Genomic DNA, 21,985 nt, shown 5'->3' on the forward strand with positions numbered 1-21,985 from the left:
TGTATGTTGATTTGTGTACAAATGTCCAGAGAAATGTGGTCAGAACATGTGCAGCTCTGAGAGGAATTTTACTGCAACAGCAGCGTGACTGATCTCCCCAGTAATACCTGCAATAATACCTACAGTAACACCTGTACATGTTAGACAACAAATTCATCACTATATCACATTAATTAATGTACGTCATACGATTCAAAAGGTATAGAAATTTGATGAAATAATATTAAATGTTTTGTAGAATTGACAAAATCGATCATTACTGCCATCTAGTGGCCAATAGATGAACAGAAAATGAACAGCTGAAGTGATTTTCAGGTTAAAGAGTCATGTCAGTGCTGTTTTAACCTGACCAACATGTTACTGCATTAAATACTGCAGTTTATGGCTGTTCTTATGAATGTATGAATAAAACCATATGTTTTATCATCCATCCTTTGTTACCCTCCTAAACACAATATGACTAACCTGGAACTGGAATGCTGACATAGTGCAAGTCATCATCTTTTAAAACAAAAACAAAACCATACATCATATTTTTAAGATCTAAATTTTTATTCATTCTTACTGCTTTCTAAATGTTATTCAAAGCAACTTAATATTACAAAGTACATAGTAAATGTTCATAGATATGGAAAACTATACATTGTTATATTATGTTGAGATGCTAATAAAGGAGCGAACTGTTTATCTAGACAGCAATAACACCTTAATTAGTAAACTGGAATTCATTACGTCTCACTAGCTTGAGTAATCGATGAGTTGGCTTTTTTTTCAACATGAAATATGAAGACATACAGTAGGTGTAAAGTTTGCTATACAATATCTATGACAACTATAAGGTAAAATAAACCTTTAATACAAACTATAGGTAAACTTAATGTTAGCTGTTTTACAATATCAAATATTCATATTCAACAACCAAGAATTGTCCTCTGTTGAAAAGAAAAAAAAACAAAGTATTTGCAGGCATAAATGTAAGTGAAAAGAAGTCTTACTTTTCACAGATGCACTTTTTGATTGCACCACAGTGAGCATCAAAACATTTATCTGTGTCACCATAATTATGACCCAGAGCAGCACAGTTCTCTCCAGAAGGGTCCTCCTCTTTCCAGTTATCAGGCTCATCAGGTCTCCCGGGAGCGCTATACCAGAATCTTTATGGAATAAAATCAGTTTAATATAATCAGTTTCTTTAACAATTATTTTATTTCATGTAAAAAGTATATGTATTACTGGAGCTTTGTAAAATGAGTTTATAGACTGTGTGAGTGAACACTGTCCTTACGTTACACCTGTCTCCTTTTAAAGGCTTGTTGTTCACCCACATCCACTGTCCTTCAGTCTCCAAGTCTCAAACACACACACACACACACACACACTTCCGTTCTTTTAATTTAGTTACCACCTTTTTTTTCACCCTTTTCACTTTTTTGGAGAAGATGAACAGATGGAAATTTTGAAAGTAAAATGAAATAAAAATAAAGATGCAACAAACCTGTTTTTTTTTTTTTCAAAGCCATGGACACTTATTAATTCATAAATTTCTGTATACAAAGCAACTTAAGGTTACATCTAGCTTCAGCAAACATAATCTGGACACACTTCATTCATAAAATAGACACATGTTCATCCTTACAGTACAATTTAAAAGATTTCACACACATGATCGTCTGATGTTCTTGTGGTTAAGGGTTAAGACAAGCTAAAAAATACAATGTGGCAGAAAAGTGAAACTTTATGGAGTTTGAAAAAGATTTTTTATATAAATTGTGATATATATATCTATATATATATATATATATATATATATATATATATATATATATATATATATATATATATATATATACACACACATTATATATGCGGTAAACTTAATGTTAGCTGTTTTTCAGTATCGAATATTTATAGTCAACAACCAGGAATTGTTCTCCATTCATAAAAACAAATATTTGCAGACTCAAGTGTCAGTGAAAAGTCTTTTACTTTTCACAGATGTACTTTTTGATTGCACTACAAGAATCATCAAACCATTTATGTGTGTTACCACCTACATTCCCCAGAGCAGCACAATTCTCTCCAGAAGAGTCCACCACTTTCCAGTTATCAGGCTGTTTTATTGGATCACTATACCAAAACCTACATACATAAGACATAAAACTGTTTAAAGTTTCTTAAATATTGAATTTATTTTATGCATAAATGAGTATATATATTGCTAGAGCTTTGTAATAGTAAAATAATTTTAGTGTTTAAGACAAGAAGAGGTTAATGAGAAATAGTGTGTGTGAGTGAACACTGTCCTTACGTTACACCAGTCTCCTTTAAGGGCTTGTTGTTCACCCACATCCACTGACCCTCAGTCTCCAAGTCATTCAAGCCAATCCAGTGTGTTTCTCCAATTTGTGGGAATAAAAAGCCCTAATGTAGAAAACAATTATATTAAATAAATAAATGATCAGATTAAATTATAAAGAGAAGCTCTACACTCACCTGTTCAGTTTGGTTGGTTATAATGGTTGGTTATAGTAGTCATGTTATTGTTAACTTATGTTTCATTTGTTTTGAATCATGGTCAAATCGTGGTGATGTTCTAGTTTTATTTTAAATGAATAAAGCTGTGTCAGGGTTTTATCCTGTGTGTGGGTTTGATTTTCTTAAAATGCAGCCTATAATCTGGAGATCCGGATTCGATCCCTGCTTCAGGTGGCATCTTCCCTTCTGCTGCACATACACTACACTCTACACAATTTGGTACATGATTTATATAATAATAATAATAATAATAATAATAATAATAATAATAATAATAATGCAGGATCACATGCATTACGCCTTGAAATAACAGCCCCTTGTAGTAGGTACTGCCAGGATAAAGCCTCACCATTGCATGCAGAGAGACGTTCATGAGCTTGCTGGTATTTTGCCTTCAGCATCCCAATCAGTTTCTCTGTCTCTAAAACAAAACAAAAAATATTTTGATGCAAATATTTTTTGTCAATGGGAGTAAACAGAAGGGGAAAACAGACTAAACTTCTGACTGCATGCAGAGACAAACTCATGATGCTTTGTATTCATTTCTTCATCTCTATACAATCTTTCTGTCTCTAAAACAAAAGAGAAGTGCTTCTGATGAAGGATTTGATTAAACCAGAGGAAAGGACTAGTCTTATCATTGCAGGCAAGGATGCGCTCCTGATGTTTCACACATTTGTATTCAATATCATTTAATAAATTATAAAGTTGAGCATAATTAAATCACACATGAACCACAATATAAACTGTGTTACGGCTTAAGCCTTTATTCTTGCATTAGTGTGGTGTTTTCAATTTGACTTGGTCTCTTCTTTTTTTTCTCCCAGGTTAAGCTCCCCCCCGCACACCTGCGCCCATTCATAATCGGGTGGAAATAAAAGGGGAGAGTAACAAGCGAAGAGGGGGCCTGAGTTTGCACTATTTCCACGCAGAACTCCAGTCAGCAGGTCACGGCCACTACTCCTGGCTTAGCTTCCAGTGAGTGCGGCACCCACTGGAGGGAAGCTCTTTCTTCCTCTCTTCCGTCACATTCGTGTTGACGTTTTGTACCGAACTGAGCTTCATGTGTGCGTCTTGCCCAGGTGTTGCTGATCGCTGTGTTCTTTTGGGTTTCCATTATATTCTCCTTTTTGTTCAGTGTTGTGTGTGTTCATGAATGGTTTAGGGAAGTTACTAGTTGCCTGTGATGCATGAGTGCAGTTAATTAATTAATAAACTGATAAAACTGTCCTTTCTGACTCGCGTGTCCTTTTATGTTACTTGCCCCCCCCTACGAGCAGTGTTGAAAGTGGGGTTCATAACATAAACTGTTATGAATGAAGCACCTGCCTCGCCTCCCGACCACCACCAGAGGGAACCTTCGCCCAAGTTCTAGCGACTTCTGAAAACAACGAACCACCGCTCCTGTCATAATTACACCACCAACTGCTTTCAATCACCTGCTTCCTATAAAAGCATAAACTTGAACTCCCTTTCTCTGCGAAGTCTCGATTTGCCTCTGCTATCGGTCTGAGCGTTTTGCTGTCTGTGTATTCCTGGTTTTGTCTCTGTTTTGATTTAGTTCCGTTCTATGATTGTCTGCTGCCTGCCCCGACCCCCTGCCTGTATTACCGTTTCTGATTTTTGCCTCTTCTCCGATATTGTGTTTGCTGATTCTGACCTAAGCCTGTTGTACCTTGAGCTTGAATTAAAGAGCGTGCAAATGGATCCTCCGTCATTACAATAATAGCAGGGATGTGCTCCTGATGTTTCACGCATTTGTATTCAATATCATTTAATAAATTCTAAAGTAGAGCATAATTAAATCACACATGAACCACAATAAAACCAATAGTTGGCATATACATATATATATATATATTAGGGGTAGAGCCAATCCCGAATACGGTATTCGGAAAGGCACAAATAGCGTGTGTTTTACTAATACTTAATTTGAATAAATACTTAAATATTTGTTATTCGGGAACAGGAAAAACTTCAAAAATCAAAAAGCTGTGTTTTCTCATGAGACCGCAGTGCAGCCCGCATGAGTGAGTGAGTGAGTGACGTTCAGGAGTCGGGGGTGGGGGGTAAAAGAGGTGACTGACGCAGGCTGCTCACACAACAACAGAGATGGCTCGGCTGAGCGAAAAAAAGACTTCACTGCATCACTATTTTTGTTGAATAGATTTTTGTACCTTAACTGTGTTCCGGAGGCAGTTCATAACTTTCGGGAAGCGGAGTTTGATCGGGAGATTATTTCATTACGCTGCATTATTGACGTCTGCTCTTATGTTCGCTCTGTTTACATACTGTAGCTCTGTTAGCTCGGTAGTTTAGACAATGGGCAGAGTAACCTTAACGTTCGGTTAAAAAGAATTAAAAAATGCTTGCGTAGTTGTGTCGAATTGTATGCACTTGTTGGTGTTATACAAGGGCGTCGATTTGGGTAGGGACGGTGGGGACATACCAATATCCAGGGAACACTCAATAGTCTCTAGCAATAATTCGACCAAGCCTATATATATTTATACATAACCACTGATATCCGTCTGTGTCTTGTGCTTTTTTACTTATTTCATTTAACATTTATCCAGGAATCATTAAATAAGATGAAAATATTTTACAACGGCGTTCTGTAAAAAATAGCACAACTTGTGGAACACAAACGGTTAACAGATTTAGCCCCTGCAATGAATCCCGCTTCTGTAACTCAACTCTCTAAAATGATTGGCCTTTGCCTTTTTTGAGTCCCGCCTCTCTAACCCACGTCGCTGTTTGATTGGCTTTGTCTTTCTCGCTAATGTGTTGAGGTCGGCTGCAGCTATATTCCGTTGTATGAAGCAATATGCAAAGTGATTATGCAGGCTACCGGTATGTGAGGAAGGAAGTATTCTTATAACAACAGTTTTATGCACAAAATACGGGGAATGTTGTCCCCACCAATGTCAAATTATGTCCCCACCAATGTCAAATTATGTCCCCGGATTTGATTATGGAAATCCAAGGTGCTAAAGAGGATGGTTCTCTCACAGGTCTGTCATACCTTGACACTTCACGTGGAATCGCACCAATTGTAGATAAGCTCCCATATGGGCTTCAAGACAAGTAGGTGACTTCCAGGTCATGCTACAAAGAACAAAATTATGGCCGCTTTCCTCCCTTTGAGTACTTTGTGTGCTTTTAAGCAAGGAAGCGAAACGACCCTAGCTTTATGCATAAAAGCAGTGCTACAACAACTGCAAAACCAGACAGAAACATTGTGAAGAGTTTCCAAACTAACAAAGCCATCACAGTTCACAAAACAGATGTGCGTGCAGCCAGTGACGACCCTAACAAATGCGGTAGCACCAATCACGATGCGGCCATGCACCCTGGCCCATCACCACAAGTAGTCAAGACTCCATCACCGTCACAAGAGAATGGTGGGGAGGAAGACGATCACTCTAACCAGGCCGTTGTCAGTATAAGCTGTACAGAAGTTTGTGGTCCACGTCAGTGGAGCCGCTCATGCTCAAAAATCAAAGCCTATGTAATTCTGGACGACCAGAGCAATCGTTCATTAGCCAGACCAGGATTCTTCGAGCAGTTCAATGTCGAGAGTGAACAATTCTCATATCATCTCAGAACCTGCTCTGGCATAATTGAAACATCTGGCAAGAAAGCTGAAGGATTCCAGGTTGAGTCCCTGGATGGAAAGGTTCTCGTCTCTCTTCCACCACTTATTGAGTGCCGTGAGATCATGAACAATCGTGCTGAGATTCCTTCGCCAAGTGCAGTTCTTTTCCAGCCTCATCTCAGTCACATAGCCAAGCACATTCCAGAACTAGAACCGAAAGCAGAAATACTTTTGCTATTGGGGAGAGACGTGATAAGGGCACACAAGGTCAGGCAGCAGGTCAACGGACCAAACAACGCCCCTTTTGCCCAACGACTGGACCTGGGCTGGGTAGTAATAGGAGAAGTGTGCCTAGGTAATGTACATAGGCCAACGGTCAACACATTCAAGACCAATGTGCTGGAAAGTGGCCGATATTCAATTTTTCAACCCTGTACAAGTTTTATGCGGATCAAAGAGATGCAGCAAAGTGGGAACACATCCACCAAATCAACTGAGAAGACACTTGGAGAGAGTGTTCAGCAGAACCGAGGACGACAACAAACCTGCTCCATCTGTTGAGGACATAGCCTTTCTAAAAATAATGGACACAAGCATCTATAGAAGCGATGATGACAGCTGGGTGGCCCCCCCTACCGTTTAGAGAACCACGCAAGCCGTTGCCAAACAATAAGGAGCAAGTCGTTAATCATTTAACAAGTCTGCAACGAACTCTGAAAAGATAACCTGAGATGCAGCAACAGTATGTGGAATTCATGGAAAGGATCTTTACCAATGGACATTCTGAGGTAGCGCCACCACTGAAAGAAGGGGATGAATGCTGGTACCTTCCTACATTCGGGGTTTATCATCCCCAAAAACCCAATCAGATCAGGGTGGTCTTTGATTCCAGTGCTCGATACTCCTGCATCTCTCTCAATGATGTGCTCCTCACAGGGCCCGACCTCAATAACTCCCTTGTTGGCATCCTGCTACGCTTTCAGAAAGAGAAGGTTGCAATCCTAGCGGACATTCAGCAGAGGTTCCATTGTTTCTTGGTGCATGAAGACCATCATACCTTTCTCCGTTTTCTATGGCACAAGGACGATGATGTGAACAAGGAAATTATTGAGTATTGAATGAAGGTCCATGTCTTCGGTAATCGACCATCTCCTGCTGTGGCCATTTATAGACTGCGGAGAGCCATCAGAGAAGGTGCACAGGAGCATGGTGCCGATACAGTCGAGTTCGTGGAGAGACATTTCTATGTTGATGATGGTTTGTTATCTGTACCATCTGAAGCTGAGGCAATTGACTTGCTCCAAAGAACACAGGCCTCACTAGCGGAGTCAAACCTCCGTTTGCACAAGTTTGCTTCAAACTCTCAGACAGTTATGGAAGCCTTTCCGCCAGAAGATTGTGCTCCACTAATCAAGGACCTAGACCTGAGTGGAGAAACTTCACCCACACAACGGAGTTTAGGTTTGCTATGGGAGATCACGACTGACACATTCACTTACTCTGCATCGACAATTACCAAACCATTCACCCGACGTGGTGTCCTCTCCACTGTAAACAGTGTTTTCGATCCTTTGGGTCTGCTGGCACCGTCACGATCCAAGGAAGAGCCCTTCTCAGAGAACTTACCTCTGAACAGCCAGACTGGCACACACCTCTCTCTGAGAATAAATTAAGCAAATGGCAAGCCTAGAAAGATTCTCTCCAAGACCTAGATCAGCTTCATGTTCCACGTACATACACAACAACCTCACTAGTTGAAGCAGTGCACACAGAATTGCGTGTATTCTCAGATGCATCTACCAAGGCCATAGGTGCTGTGGCATATCCGAAAGCACTTCAGAAAGATGGGCAAGTAGAAGTAGGATTCGTCATGGGCAAGGCAAAATTAGCACCCATGTCTGAACCTACAATCCCAAGGCTCAAGCTCTGTGCTGCTATCTTAGCAGTAGAGATGGCAGATCTCATTAAGGATGAGCTGCATCTGGAGCTAAACGATATATGTAGCTCGGCTACATTTCCAATGAGTTAAATGTGTATGTCCACAACAGAGTTCAACGCATCCATCAGTCCTCGAAACCTGAGCAGTGGCACTATGTGCGCACAGAAGAAAACCCTGCAGATCATGCATCGCGATCTTTACCTGCACTATGCTTGGCAAAGTGTTCATGGTTTTCAGGTCCCTCCTTCCTGCGTCAGCCACCTCCAAAAAAGACACAAATGACTGAGATGTTCGAACTAATTGAACCCAAAAATTACTCAGAAATACGACCGCAAGTACAAACGTGTGTTACTAACCTGAAAGAACCAGAGCTTACCTCTAACAGATTCCAACGGTTCTCCACCTTCACCTCTCTATTAAGAGGAATATCATTTCTAGTTCACATGGTAAAATCCTACAAACACACCAACCAACACAGCAAATGGCAAAGGTTGGCACAGATGTGACTTACCCCGTACTCCAGACGAAATTAACCAAGCAAGGAATGTTATCCTTAAAGCAACACAAAGGGCTACATTTGCAAACGAACTGACGGCCCTCCAAGGTAACCAAGCTGTACCCAAAAGTAGTCACTTAACCCTCTGGGGTCCAAAGGCGCGCCGGCGCGTTTTGGCGCTTTTTTCCTCTTCAACGTGAAATCCACTTAAAATACTCCGTCATTCATAATCATACACATACATGTAATACATCATTCGAAACTGAAGTGTCTACTTTTATTTGACTGCCTTCATAATAACAACAAAATGCTGTGCTTTTGGCAAATAAAGAAAATAACCAGGGTGTGCATTCAGACATCTCTGTCTCCTTGACCATCTTCCTGAAACAAGTTACAAACATGAACTGATAACTCCGCCAATACTTATCACACGAACATGATACATATTTCTAATGAAAGCTTGAAATGTCTACTTTTAAATGAGATAATTAAAATCGAAAGCAAATATTGTCTTTTTGTGTAATCTGTATGTAAGTAAAGAGAGGTAAAGTTTTTCTGGCTCAACCTCATTAGCGCTAATGTGATCCCACCTACCGCGCACACGCCATTCATATGGAAATTACCTGACGCGGTCTATGCAAACAAGATCAACGCCCCCAAACAATGCTGTAAGAAGCACCAAGTTTTAACAGATTCCATTAAAGATTAAAAAAGATTCCATTAAAGATTTTAACAGAGCCATATTGTATTGGTCATATACAATATTGTTACTTGTATACATATTGTTACTTTACTATTTATTTTAAGCACCTGTCTTGTAGTATAGTGTCTGTTTGCTTGGTCTCTTGCCTGTACTTATCTCTTGTCTGGCACTGTTTGCACTAGTTAAATATTCTAAATAAACTACAAAGAAAATACATACATTTATTTTGTCTTCACATTCTTTTAACTCCTTGTAATCTCCACATTCTTGTAACTCCTCTCTCAGTCACACACTTACCTGTAAGGCTCATTATGCAGCTCATTATGCGGGCCTTTGTCTTCTCAGGTGTGAATTACATTAATATGCGTGATAGTTAACGCCTACTCGCATATGCCCTTTACAAACCAAAAGTGTCTTAGAAAATTTAGATCAATATATTGTTTTCTGTGAGCGAGTAAACAAGATGATTTTCACATAATTTTGAAGCAAAAACACTAGGATACAAGATCCAGTTCTCAAAAGTTGTAACCACCATGTTTAAGCCTTAGCGATGCTAAAAGCAAATAGTTTGTGTTTGTTAATTTATAATACAATGTTAGCCAAGACTGAATATTGTTGTTTTGTCTTATTACAGTTTTCACCGTACAATGTAAAATAGTGACAGTAAATGATAAATCTTACTACGACTCTGTCTTCATTGGCTACGGTTTAACTCGGCGTTTAGTCAGCGTTCCAACACACTGCACGAGAACACTACAATTATATATAGTTAATATTATTCCCTTAATAATAAAAACTGCATGTTGTGTTTGTGTTATCTTTGACTAATATTTAAAATTTGTTTGATTATTTGAAACATTAAAGTGTAAAAAAACCAGGACGAGGCCAACACTTTTTCACACCACTGTATTTATCTACCTATAATGATGGTGAGAATCTTACCACTGCGTGCTGCGAGATCCTCCTGAACTTGCTGATGCTCCACCTTCAGTGCTTCAAACAGTTTTTCTGTCTCTAAATCAAAAGAGAAGTGCTTCTGATGAAAGATTTGTGTAAACCAGAGGAAAGGACTAGTCTTATCATTGCAGGCAGGAATGCGCTCCTGATGTTTCACGCATTTGTATTCAATATCATTAAGTATATATATATATATATAAATATAACATGACTTCCGCATCCTCAACACTTGCACCCACTAGCAGCTCCATGTCCAACATTCTCCTACCAATACACTTACTCTCCCTCCTTTGAACATGTCCAAACCATCTTAATCTGGCCTCCCTAATTTTGTCCACCAAAAGGTCCAACATGGGCTGTCCCTCTGATGTACTCGTTCCTAATCTTGTCCAATCTTGTCACTCCCAAAAAGAAAGCTCAACATGTTCAGTTCGGCTATCTCTAGCTCTGACTCCTGTCTCTTCTTCAGTGACACTGTCTCTAAACCATACAGCATGGCCTGTCTCACCACTGTCCTGTACACCTTCCCCTTGATTCTCGCTGATATTTTCCTATCACATAGAACTCCTGACACCTTTCTCCACCCACTCCAACCTGCCTGCACTCGCTTCTTTACTTCTTTCCCACTCTCTCCATTACTCTGGACTGTTCACCCCAAGCATTTAAACTCCTGTAACTTCTTCACCTCTTCACCCTGTAACCTTACTGTTCCACTTCCCTCCCTTTCATTCACACACATGTACTCAGTCTTACTACGAGTGACTTTCATTCCTCTTCTTTTTTTTTCCTCCACCTGCTCCCTGCTCTCACTACAGATCACAATGTCATCTGCAAACATCATCGTCCAAGGAGACTCCTGTCTGACCTCCTCTGACAATTGGTCCATCACTATAGCAAACAGGAAGGGGCACAGAGCCGATCCCTGATGCAGTCCCACCTCCACTTTGAACTCCTCTGTCTGATCTACAACACACCTCACCACTGTCCTTCTCCTCTCATACATGTCCTGCACCACTCTAACATACTTCTCTGCTACTCCTGACTTCCTCATACAGTACCACAGCTCTTCTCTTGGCACCCTGTCATACGCTTTCTCCAAGTCTACAAACACACAGTGCAACTCCCTCTGACCATCCCTATACTTCTCCATCAACATTCTTAGAGCAAAAATTGCATCTGTTGTGCACTTTCTGGGCATGAAGCAATACTGCTGCTCACAAATTTCCATCACATTCCTTAACATAGCTTCCACTACTCTTTCCCTCATTCCCTTCATTGTATTGCTCATCAACTTTATCCCTCTATAGTTGCTGCAACTCTGCAAGTTGCTGCAACTCTGCCTTATACTTAAAGATTGGCACTAACACACTCCTTCTCCATTCCTCAGGTATCTTCTCACTCTCTAAAACCCTGTTGAACAAACTAGTTAAAAATTCCACTGCTGCTTCTCCTAGACACTTCCAGACCTCTACCGGGATGTCGTCAGGACCAACTGCCTTTCCACTTTTCATCCTCTTCAAAGCCTTCCTGACGTCATCCTTTCTAATCTTATCTACTTCCTGTTCCACAGAATTCACCCTTTCTACTCTTTTTTCCCCCCTCTCATTTTCCTCATTCTTTAGCTCCTCAAAGTATTCCTTCAATCTCCTCTGTATACTCTCCTCACTTGTGAGCACCCTTCCATCTCTATCCTTAATAATTCTAACTTGCTGCACATCCTTCCCATCTCGATCCCTCTGCCTAGCTAACCTGTACAAGTCCTTCTCTCCTTCTCTAGTGTCTAACCTAGTGTACAACTCGTCATATGCTTTCTGCTTGGCCTTAGACACCTCCCTGTTCACTTTGCACTTTAACTCCTTGTATTCCTGTCTATTCTCTTCAGTCCTGTCCATATCGCACTTCTTGGTTAATCTCTTCCTCAGGATACTATCCTGAACTTCCTCATTCCACCACCAAGTCTCCTTATCTCCTTTCCTCCTTCCAGATGACACACCCAGCACCTTTCTCCCTATCTCCCTGATCATTTCTGCTGTAGTTTCCCAGACATCTGGCAGCAGTATCTGACCACCCAGAGCCTGCCTCAACTTCTGTCTAAATTCCTCACAACAGTCCTCTTTTTTCAGCTTCCCCCACTTAGTTTTCTTCTCTATCTTTGACCTCTTCCTCTTACAGACCATCAGAGTCATCCTACACACCACCATCCTATTCTCTCTGGCTACACTCTCTCCTAATACCACTTTACAGTCACCAATCTCTTTCAGATTGCCTCTTCTACAAAGGATATAGTCTACCTGTGTAGTACCTCCACTCTTGTAAGTCACTCTGTTACTCTCTCTTCTGAAAATAAGTGTTAACCACAGCCATGTCCATCCTCTTAGCAAAGTCCACTACCATCTGTCCTTCAAGGTTTCTTTCCTTAACTCCAAACTTGCCCATCACCTCCTCATCACCTATGTTCCCCTCACCAGCATGTCCATTAAAATCCGCTCCTATCACCACTCTCTCACCCGTGGGAATACTCTCTATCACCTCATCTAATTCACACCAGAATCTCTCTTTCTCCTCTAACTCACAACCTACCTGCGGTGCATAACCGCTAACAACATTCAACATCACCCCTTCAATCTCTAACTTCAGACTCATCACCCTGTCTGACGCTCTCTTCACCTCCAGAACATTCCTCACAAACTCCTCCTTCAGGACCACACCTACCCCATTTCTCTTACTATCCATAACATAATAAAACAGCTTGAATCCTGCTCCTATTCTACGAGCCTTGTTACCCTTCCACTTGGTCTCCTGTACACACAGTATATCCACCTTCCTTCTCTCCATCATATCAGCCAGCTCTCTACCTTTCGCTGTCATAGTACCAACATTCAGAGTTCCTATTCTCAGTCCTACACTCTTACCTTTCCTCTTCTCTCTCTGTCTGTGCACTCTCCTCCCTCCTCTACTTCTTTGACCAACAGTAGCCCAATTTCCACCGGCGCCCTGTAGGTCAACGGCGCCGATGGCGGTCGTTGTTAACCCGGGCCTCGACCGATCCGGTATGAAATTCGTACTGACGATTCACATGGTTAAATTTGGCAATGTTTTACGCCGGATGCCCTTCCTGACGCAACCCTCTTTATTTATCCGGGCTTGGGACCGGCACAGAAGTCACTGGACTGTGACCCCCATGGCTAGATTCTATCTACCTATAATGACGGTGAGAATCTTACCACTGCATGCTGCGAGATACTCCTGAACTTGCTGATGCTCCACCTTCAGTGCTTCATACAGTTTTTCTATCTCTAAGGCAAAGATAAATTGTTGCAAATAAGATTTTAGATAATGAGAATAAACCAGAAAAAAAAATTATGAGGGGCAATTACTAGAATTACTATTACAAAATAAGAAGCACAAAACTGTTGGGTTTTTAATCATATTCATACACTGCAGCCACTGCAAACTATTAAAGGAAACAGGAAGGTCTTATAAACACTTACTCTTGACTTTATGTTCCTGCGTCATCAATGTTTCAGTAACATTAGAACATTAGAATACTGCTCACTTAATATTTCATATGAAACCACTTTATTGTGATCTGTTGAAGAAAAATACTCAGGGTTAAATTAATTCACAGAGCAATGAAAACTAAATATAATTAATTAATTAAAGAAATGTAAGTTTTTCATGCTAGGATGAATTCATCTCACTTGATGGATCAAAGGAGACACTTTATTATGATTTGTTGATTGAGAACAAAGATAAGCACAACTTAACACTTACAAAGGATCCTTACAACACAGAGTGTTAATAAAACACCAAGTATTAGGAGACCAAAAGCAGATCTGAAGATCTTTCCTGGTTTCTTCTTGTCTTTCAGCTCAGTGCGGTCAGAGATATCTGAGAGAAAAGCTTTATTTATTTCATACATCTTTGTATTGGAGTCAGATCGAGACCCACTGTGTTATGGAGTTAGGGAAATAAAACTATTTCTGTTGCTTTTTCCATTATTAGTTTGATAAAATATAGATAAATATTAGATTTAATATTTTTATAATATTTATATAAAAACTTTGAAATCCTGGTTACTCGTTACCTGGTTACTAGTGTTAAGTGTAACAACACTAGTCTGAATTATTTTGTTGTTGTTGTCATCATTCACTAACCTCACTAGTTCTCAGTATCAGTATTTAATCACCAGACAAACACATACCTGGGTTTTTCAGCTCTGCGTGACGGTCTTCTGTATTCACATAATCATCATCCTCTGTGTTTGATAATGAGCAGTGAAAATCTTGTCATTTACAACACTTCATGTAAACGATATCAAACATAACCATCAAACATGTATTTAAATATTTTTACATGTATAAACATTTCAGAAATCTACCTGTTGGAGAGTGATAGTTTTCACTATCGTCCATTTTGCAGTGAACAAATCTTATATCTTCATAGACAGCTTGTATTTCTGAACCTCGCTATTTCTTCACAACACATGAAATGAGTGACTTCTGCTTGCTAGTGTGATCTCAGGTTAAGCCTCTTAGTCTCAGCCTCAGTTCACACTAGCAAGCAGTCGTCATTAATGTGGTTTTCTTCTTCCTGAACTTGTTGATGATTCATACAGTTTTTCAATCTCTATGGTAAAGATAAGGGTTAGATCCATTTTGCAGAGATTAAAACTCACATCTTCATACAGTATGTAGCACCCAGAACGCCCATGGAACTTAGGTGCATACAAAGAAAATCCACCACAGTAAGCATAGGATAATAGAAAGCACATTAAACTTTATTTAACAAAGCATTAAAATAATTTAGGTCATTCACCCTGACTGGACACAGTCCCCCAGAGCAGCCTCCTTCAGATGGTATACTCAGCAGACAAAAGATAATTGAGCTTCCTACAGGGAGTAGTTTCACTGCAAACTGTATGAGCACAGCAATCTCCACCCCATAAATCCACCATAAATCATTGATAATGCACCCTCAATATCAATACATCACACAATTAAGCACACAAAACCTGTTGGGGCTCGATCAATCCCTGTCTCCGATTCCCCAAAAAGTGGTGGGAAGCTACCCAAGGGGTATACCCAAAGGGTACAGGAAAACACAGAAAATCAAATGCACTTAAAAAAGAAAAAGGAAAAATAAAGACAAAATCCCCTAGCCAACCATTAAACCAAATTATACGAACCTAATAATTCAAAAAGAAACAAAAACACCAGCTGGCTAGGGAATTAACATACATTCACAACAGGGAGCAGTCAATTTTACAAAAAAGAAAACTCAAAAGAGAACAGCGACTAGTCACCATCATCCAACAACCTATAACGAAATAGGTCATTTAATTATTATTACCAGTCACACTCAAATAAACAAACAAAATTAAAAATTAAACATACCTTAACGAAACGAAACCAACCAACCAACTGCACGGTGGTCCCGAACATCAAGCACCCACATTCTAAATAAATTAAATCATTTTCATACATCACTTATAACCAAACACACAAAACAAATAAAACAAATAAAACAAAATAAACCTTGGCAAAGCAAATCCACAATGATCCTGGGTTTCAAACTATCACATGCTAAAAACAATAAAATACTTATACCGATGGGTTGGCACTCCGTCCAGGGTGTATCCTGCCTTGATGCCCGATGACGCCTGAGATAGGCACAGGCTCCCCGTGACCCGAGGTAGTTCGGATAAAGAGGAAGAAAATGAGTGAGTGAGTGAGTGAGATACCGGGGGAAATATACCGGGACTCCCGGTCCCACACAGCTACAAGCCGAGCAACGGGCAATTGCTAACAGGACCCCAGCCGCCCTTCGCTTTCGCTTGTCCTTTAAATAAACACGGCTTATTGGCAATCTGTAATGGGGTTAGAGACCCCGCCCCTCTTTGTTACCTTGCTACAAGGAGACAGCTTGTATTTCTGAACCTTGCTATTGCTTCACAACACATGAAATGAGTGACTTCTGCTTGCTAGTGTGAACTCAGGTTAAGCATCTTGGTCTCACACTCAGAATAGCAAGCAGTCGTCATTATTGTGGTTTTCTTCTTCCTGAAATTCTGATGCTGATGCTTCACATTCAGTTCTTCATACATTTTTTGTCTCTATGGAATAATACAATAAAAAAACATAAAAAAAAGGAGGATTTGTTATAAAATATAAGAAGCATAAAACTCAACAACTGAGTTTTTAACCCACACATACAGTACAACCAATGCTAACTATTAAAGGAAACAGGAAGCTATTTGAAACCACTTAAAATTACATAACATATTGAAAGTAATATTCCGAGCTGGCATTAAATGTATCATATATGATGTGTTTGATATTAAAGAAGTTGATGAGAATAATTTAATTGCACTTGAATTGGTGAAATGTAGTAAAGTGTCACAGCCGATATAAACACTAGGTGGCACGCGCGTTATAGAAATAAAGCTATATTTTTTTAAAAGTTGGAAGCTACTAAAATATAGTTTTACTTCCCTAACTCCCTGACATCATTCCTTATTCTGGGAGTTAATTACTCTTTGTGGTCAAACCCTATACTGGGTTGTAACTCCATAATCCAAGGTGCAATACTGTCAAGGTCCGCCCCTTGACAGTATTGAAGCCAGTGTAAAGTCTTGCATTTGGACAGAAAAGGGGTGGGGAAAGAGGCGATGAGAAACAGCTGAAAGTTGTGAGCACACTTTGCAGATTACATTTTCGGGGCAAGTGCAAGTGCAAGTGCAAAAAGAACAGAAAAGAAAAGAAAAGGAATGTGAAGAAAAGAAAAGAACCCGCCAGAGTACTTTTTTTTACAGAAGATAAACAGATGGAAATTTAAAATAATGAAATTAAAGAAATAACAAATCAGTTTTTTTCCCCAGACTTGTACAATTTTATTAAATTTCTTTAGGTTACTTAAGGTTACATCTAGCTTCGGTTAAAATAATCTGGATATTCATAAAATAGACACATGTTCATCCCTACAGTACAATTTAAAAGATTTCCACAGGCAAAAGGAGAAAATCCAGAAACATGATCCAAGTATGAAAAATGAAAAAGAAACTATAGATAAACTTAACGTTAGCTGTTGTAATATTTATTCAAATATTTATAGTCAACAACCAAGAATTGTTCTCCATTCAGAAAACAAATATTTGCAGACTGAAATGTAAGTGAAAAGTCTTTTACTTTTCACAGATGCACTTTTTGATTGTACTACAAGAAGCATCAAACCATTTATGTATGTTACCATTTGCATCCCCCAGAGCAGCACAATTCTCTCCAGAAGGGTCCATCTTTTTCCAGTTATCAGGCTCATTTGGTCCCTCTGGAGCACTAAACCAGAACCTACATAGAATTAAAGCTGTAATTAGTTTCAATTATTTCATTTCATGTAAAAAAGTATATGTATTACTGGAGCTTTGTAGATCTATAAACAGAACAGTAAAATGAGTTTATAGACTGTGTGAGTGAACGCTGTCCTTACGTTACACCTGTCTCCATTAAGGTCTGGTTGTTCACCCACATCCACTGTCCTTCAGTCTCCAAGTCATGTAAACCAATCCAGTGTGTTTCTCCAATTTGTGAAACTACAAAATCCTAATTTAGAAAATAACATAATCACATAAAGCTTACACCTGTAATCAATTCCAGTGAAATAGAGACCAAAAATTACATTTTATCTAAAAAAAACTGGAAATAAAAGAAGCTCTAAACTTCAAACCTGTTCAGTTTGGCTGGTTATAATCACCAGGTGGCCTCCTTTCTCCACACAGTAATCTCGACTCTGTTCCCAGTTCAGTTTAAAACTGGAGAAGTAGTAACTCTTTGAACCAAGAGACTTCCATCCTTCCTCACATTGTCCATTGTTTTTATTTGCTGTTTTTCAAGATGAGATAAAAAAAAAATCAGTTATGAAATCAGATTATCTATCTATCTATCTATCTATCTATCTATCTATCTATCTATCTATCTATCTATCTATCTATCTATCTATCTATCTATCTATCTATCTATCTATCTATAATGATGTTGAGAATATTACCACTAAAGCAAAATAGAATATTTTCTGATGTAAAGTGGTTTTTAGATAATGTGAATAAACCAGAAAAAAATAAATAATAGAACAAAAGTTGCAATTACTATAATTACTATTACAAAATAAGAAGTGGACAGATGTGACAGATGTCATGCTTCCCCCTTTCATTTAAGTCATATGTTTTTTCTCTGCCCAAAATTACATGCATTCTGGACAGGTTTTTTCAGCATTATGTCCTCCATATTTGAAGTGCAATTGACGCCATGTATACTTCTACACTGGAATGCAATAAGAAGTCCCTCCATCTCTCAGTGGTTTAAGGATTTGATGTTTTGTCTTAAGTTGGAGAAAATAAAATGTACACAGAGGGGTTCTACTGACACCTTTTTTTGCAAGTGGCAACCTGTTATTTCTTATTTTAGGAGACTACGGGTGTTACCTGATTAAAGTTCTAATTTGGTCAAAAATTGGACTGTATGCATAACCTTTCTTCCATTTCTTCAGTTGTTTTAACAGGGGGATGTGGGGTGTTTGTGCGTGTGCGTGTGTGTGTGTCTTTGTCTGGGGGTTTGTTTTTGTTTTGGGTGGCGGGGTGGGGGTGCTTGCTCTTTGTTGTTTGAAAAAGGAAAATGGAGAATTTCTGTATACATTCTTGTATTTGTGATTGCTGATTTTTCAATAAAAAAAATTAAATTTTAATTTCTATTATAATAAACTGAAGGAGAATGGACTGAAAAAAAAGAAAAGAAAATAAGAAGCGTAAAACTTGACTTTTTTTAACCTGAACATACACTGCAGCCACAGCAAACTATTAAAGGAAAGAGGAAGCTCTTATAAACACTTACCTTTGGCGTTGTGTTCCTGCATTATCAATGTTTCAGTAACATTAGAATACTGCTCACTTAATATCTCATATGAAACCACTTTGTTGTGATCTGTTGAAGAAAAATACTCAGGGTTAAATTAATTCACAGAAAAATAAAAACTAAATATATAATTAATTAAGTAAAGAAATGTACGTTTTTCATGTTAGGCTGAATTCATCTCAGTTGATGGATCGAAGGAGACACTTTATTATGATTTGATGATTGAAAACAAAGATAAATATGATAAGTACAACTTAACACTTACAAAGGATCCCTACAACACAGAGTGTTAATAAAACACCAAGTATTAGAAGGAGACCAAAAGCAGATCTGAAGATCTTTCCTGGTTTCTTCTTGTCTTTCAGCTCAGTGCGGTCAGAGATATCTGAGAGGAAAGTGTTAGTTATTTCATACATCTTTGTACTGTAGATAAAGTCATTTCCAGACCTAATGCCATGTACAGTTAGCTGATATTTCAAACTAATTTGTGGTGTAATATTTACTACAGTTAAACATTAATGTAAAATTAATGGATATAAATCAGAAGGTTTTTAGTTTTGGGCATCTGTTCAGGACAGGAATGTGTACTCGTAGGTTCTCATGACCAGCTGCACAGTTGTCGTATTTACTTCATAATACAGAAAAAAGAGGCTATTTATTGCTAGTGTAATATAAATAATAGGATTTTTTTTCCAGTTTTGACTTGTTTTTTTCCATGAACTGAAAGGTGTTTGTGTAAAATATTTTCTCTAGGTATGAACACATGAATTTTTTTGTTGTTATTTCATAACCTCATTAGTTCTTCTCAGTAGCAGTATTTAATCATCAAACAAACATACCTGAGTTTTTCAGCTCTGGGTCGTCCTCATTCACATAAACATTATCCTTTGTGTCTGATAATGAAGAGTGAAAAGCTTTAAAGCACTTGTTCAGGTAAACGATATCAAAAATAACCATCAAACATGTATTTAAATAGTTTTACATGTATAAACATTTCAGATATCTACCTTTTGGAGAATGATATTTTTCACTATCGTCCATTTTGCAGAATTCAAAACTCATATCTTCATAGGCAGATGCACTTCTGAACCTCACTATTGTTTCACTACAAATGAAATAAGTGACTTCTGCTTTCTAGTGAAAAACTCAGGATAGCCTGATAGATTTCACCCTCACACTAGAAAGCATAAGGCATTTATGTGATTTGCTTCTGCCTGAACTTGCTGACGCTCCACCTTCACTTCTTCATAGTTTTTATGTGAACGTTTTTTCTCTGTGAAAAAGGGGAATAATTTCTGATACAAACTTAGATGCACTCACAGAAAATAAGAAGCACAAAACTTGTGTCCCTGGTGTTACTGCACAACAGAAAGACATCAAGTGAACAGGGTTTTCAGGATTTTATTTTCATTCTGCACCTTTTTTATATGTACAGACAAAACTGAGTTCATGTAAAAAGGTTATACAGTATTAAGCTTTAAAAAAATTATTAACTCTGACCACAATGGAAAAAAAAATTCACACATTTACAAAATAAGGAAATAAGCAAACACAATATTATATTAAATCAATAATAAACGTAAATACATTGTACAGTATATGATGTGGGTGAAATTAAAGAAGTTGACATGAATTTAGATTTTTAACCTATATAAACACTAGGTTACAAGAGACACTCAGTAAAGTTCACATGGGATCAGAGACTGGCGTTTATTCAATTCACTTAGAAAAGCCCTGCTTAGAAAGACTCCCAGTGAGCTGCCTGTCTCTCGAGTGAGCGGAGAAAATACAGTGATTCAGTGTTTTCCCATCCCTTTTAGTCAGGTATTGTTGCTAAAGTATTTAGGGGTGTGTAGGTGTGTAGTTTTCTCCACGTGTGATGCGGTGTTGTACACAGAGAAGGCCCATCCTTACATCTTCACAGCACTGTCCACCTTACAAATGAACAAAGAGATATTGAGTGTGTGTGTGTGTGTGTATGTGTGTGTGTGTGTGTGTGTGTGTGTGTGTGTGTGTGTGTGTGTGTGTGTGTATGTGTGTGTGTGTGTGTGTGTGTGTATGTGTGTGTGTGTGTGTGTGTGTGTGTGTGTGTGTGTGTGTGTGTGTGTGTGTGTGTTAAATGTGTGTGTGTGTGTGTGTGTGTGTGTGTGTGTGTGTGTGTGTGTGTGTGTGTGTGTGTGTGTGTGTGTGTTTTACTTTTCATAGATGTACTTTTTGATTGTACTACAAGAAGCATCAAACCATTTATGTATGTTACCATTTGCATCCCCGAGAGCAGCACAATTCTCTCCAGAAGGGTCCTTCTTTTTCCAGTTATCAGGCTCATTTGGTCCCTCTGGAGAACTAAACCAGAACCTACATACATAAGACATAAAAACTGTAATAAGTTTCTTAAATATTGAATTTATTTTATTCATAAGTGAGTATATACATTGCTGGAGCTTTGTAATAGTAAAATGAGTTTAGTGTGAAGACAAGAAGAGGTTAATGAGAAATAGTGTGTGTGAGTGAACACTGTCCTTACGTTACACCAGTCTCCTTTAAGGGCTGGTTGTTCACCCACATCCATGACATAGCCATAAATGGTAATCTCGACTATGTGTCCAGTTCAGTTTATGATTGGAGAAGTAGCAACACTTTAAACCAAGAGACTTCCATCCTTCCTCATATTGTCCATTGTCCATTGTTTTTATTTGCTGTTTTCCAAGACGAGATGAAAACAATAAGTTATGAAATCAGACTTTGGATAATATATTTGCATACTCTATAAAACATGCCTTCGCTTTGGATATTTTTGTTCATATGTCTATAACATTATCATGAGTAATATGTTACAAATATTCATGATGCATTG

General features: G+C 38.6%; 2 protein-coding genes across 4 annotated transcripts in view; one reads left to right on the forward strand and one right to left on the reverse strand.

The window, feature by feature from the left end:
* Positions 1 to 21,985, forward strand: part of LOC113662805 (C-type lectin domain family 6 member A-like) — a 229,774-nt gene that overhangs the window by 176,019 nt on the left and 31,770 nt on the right. The window lies entirely within an intron of this gene.
* On the reverse strand, positions 532 to 20,310 carry LOC113660216 (C-type lectin domain family 6 member A-like). Of its 3 annotated transcripts, none has more exons than XM_047809830.1 (14): positions 20,139 to 20,310; positions 19,971 to 20,024; positions 19,397 to 19,516; positions 19,111 to 19,200; positions 17,951 to 18,105; positions 17,714 to 17,826; positions 14,610 to 17,574; positions 14,433 to 14,486; positions 13,720 to 14,119; positions 13,453 to 13,524; positions 10,214 to 10,285; positions 2,309 to 2,956; positions 1,851 to 2,139; positions 532 to 1,782 (listed from the first exon to the last, which is right to left on the reverse strand). In XM_047809830.1, the coding sequence occupies exons 1-7, from the start codon at positions 20,191 to 20,193 to the stop codon at positions 17,412 to 17,414; spliced, it is 750 nt and encodes a 249-aa protein (XP_047665786.1). In that variant the 5' UTR covers positions 20,194 to 20,310; the 3' UTR covers positions 532 to 1,782; positions 1,851 to 2,139; positions 2,309 to 2,956; positions 10,214 to 10,285; positions 13,453 to 13,524; positions 13,720 to 14,119; positions 14,433 to 14,486; positions 14,610 to 17,411. The 3 variants fall into 3 exon arrangements, with proteins under 3 accessions (XP_047665786.1, XP_047665785.1, XP_047665784.1); XM_047809829.1 differs by having other exon boundaries at positions 532 to 1,154; positions 1,286 to 1,782; positions 1,851 to 2,956; XM_047809828.1 differs by having other exon boundaries at positions 1,851 to 2,956.

This window comes from Tachysurus fulvidraco, unplaced genomic scaffold (genome assembly GCF_022655615.1).
Source record: "Tachysurus fulvidraco isolate hzauxx_2018 unplaced genomic scaffold, HZAU_PFXX_2.0 HiC_scaffold_51_np12, whole genome shotgun sequence".
Lineage (NCBI taxonomy): Eukaryota > Metazoa > Chordata > Actinopteri > Siluriformes > Bagridae > Tachysurus > Tachysurus fulvidraco.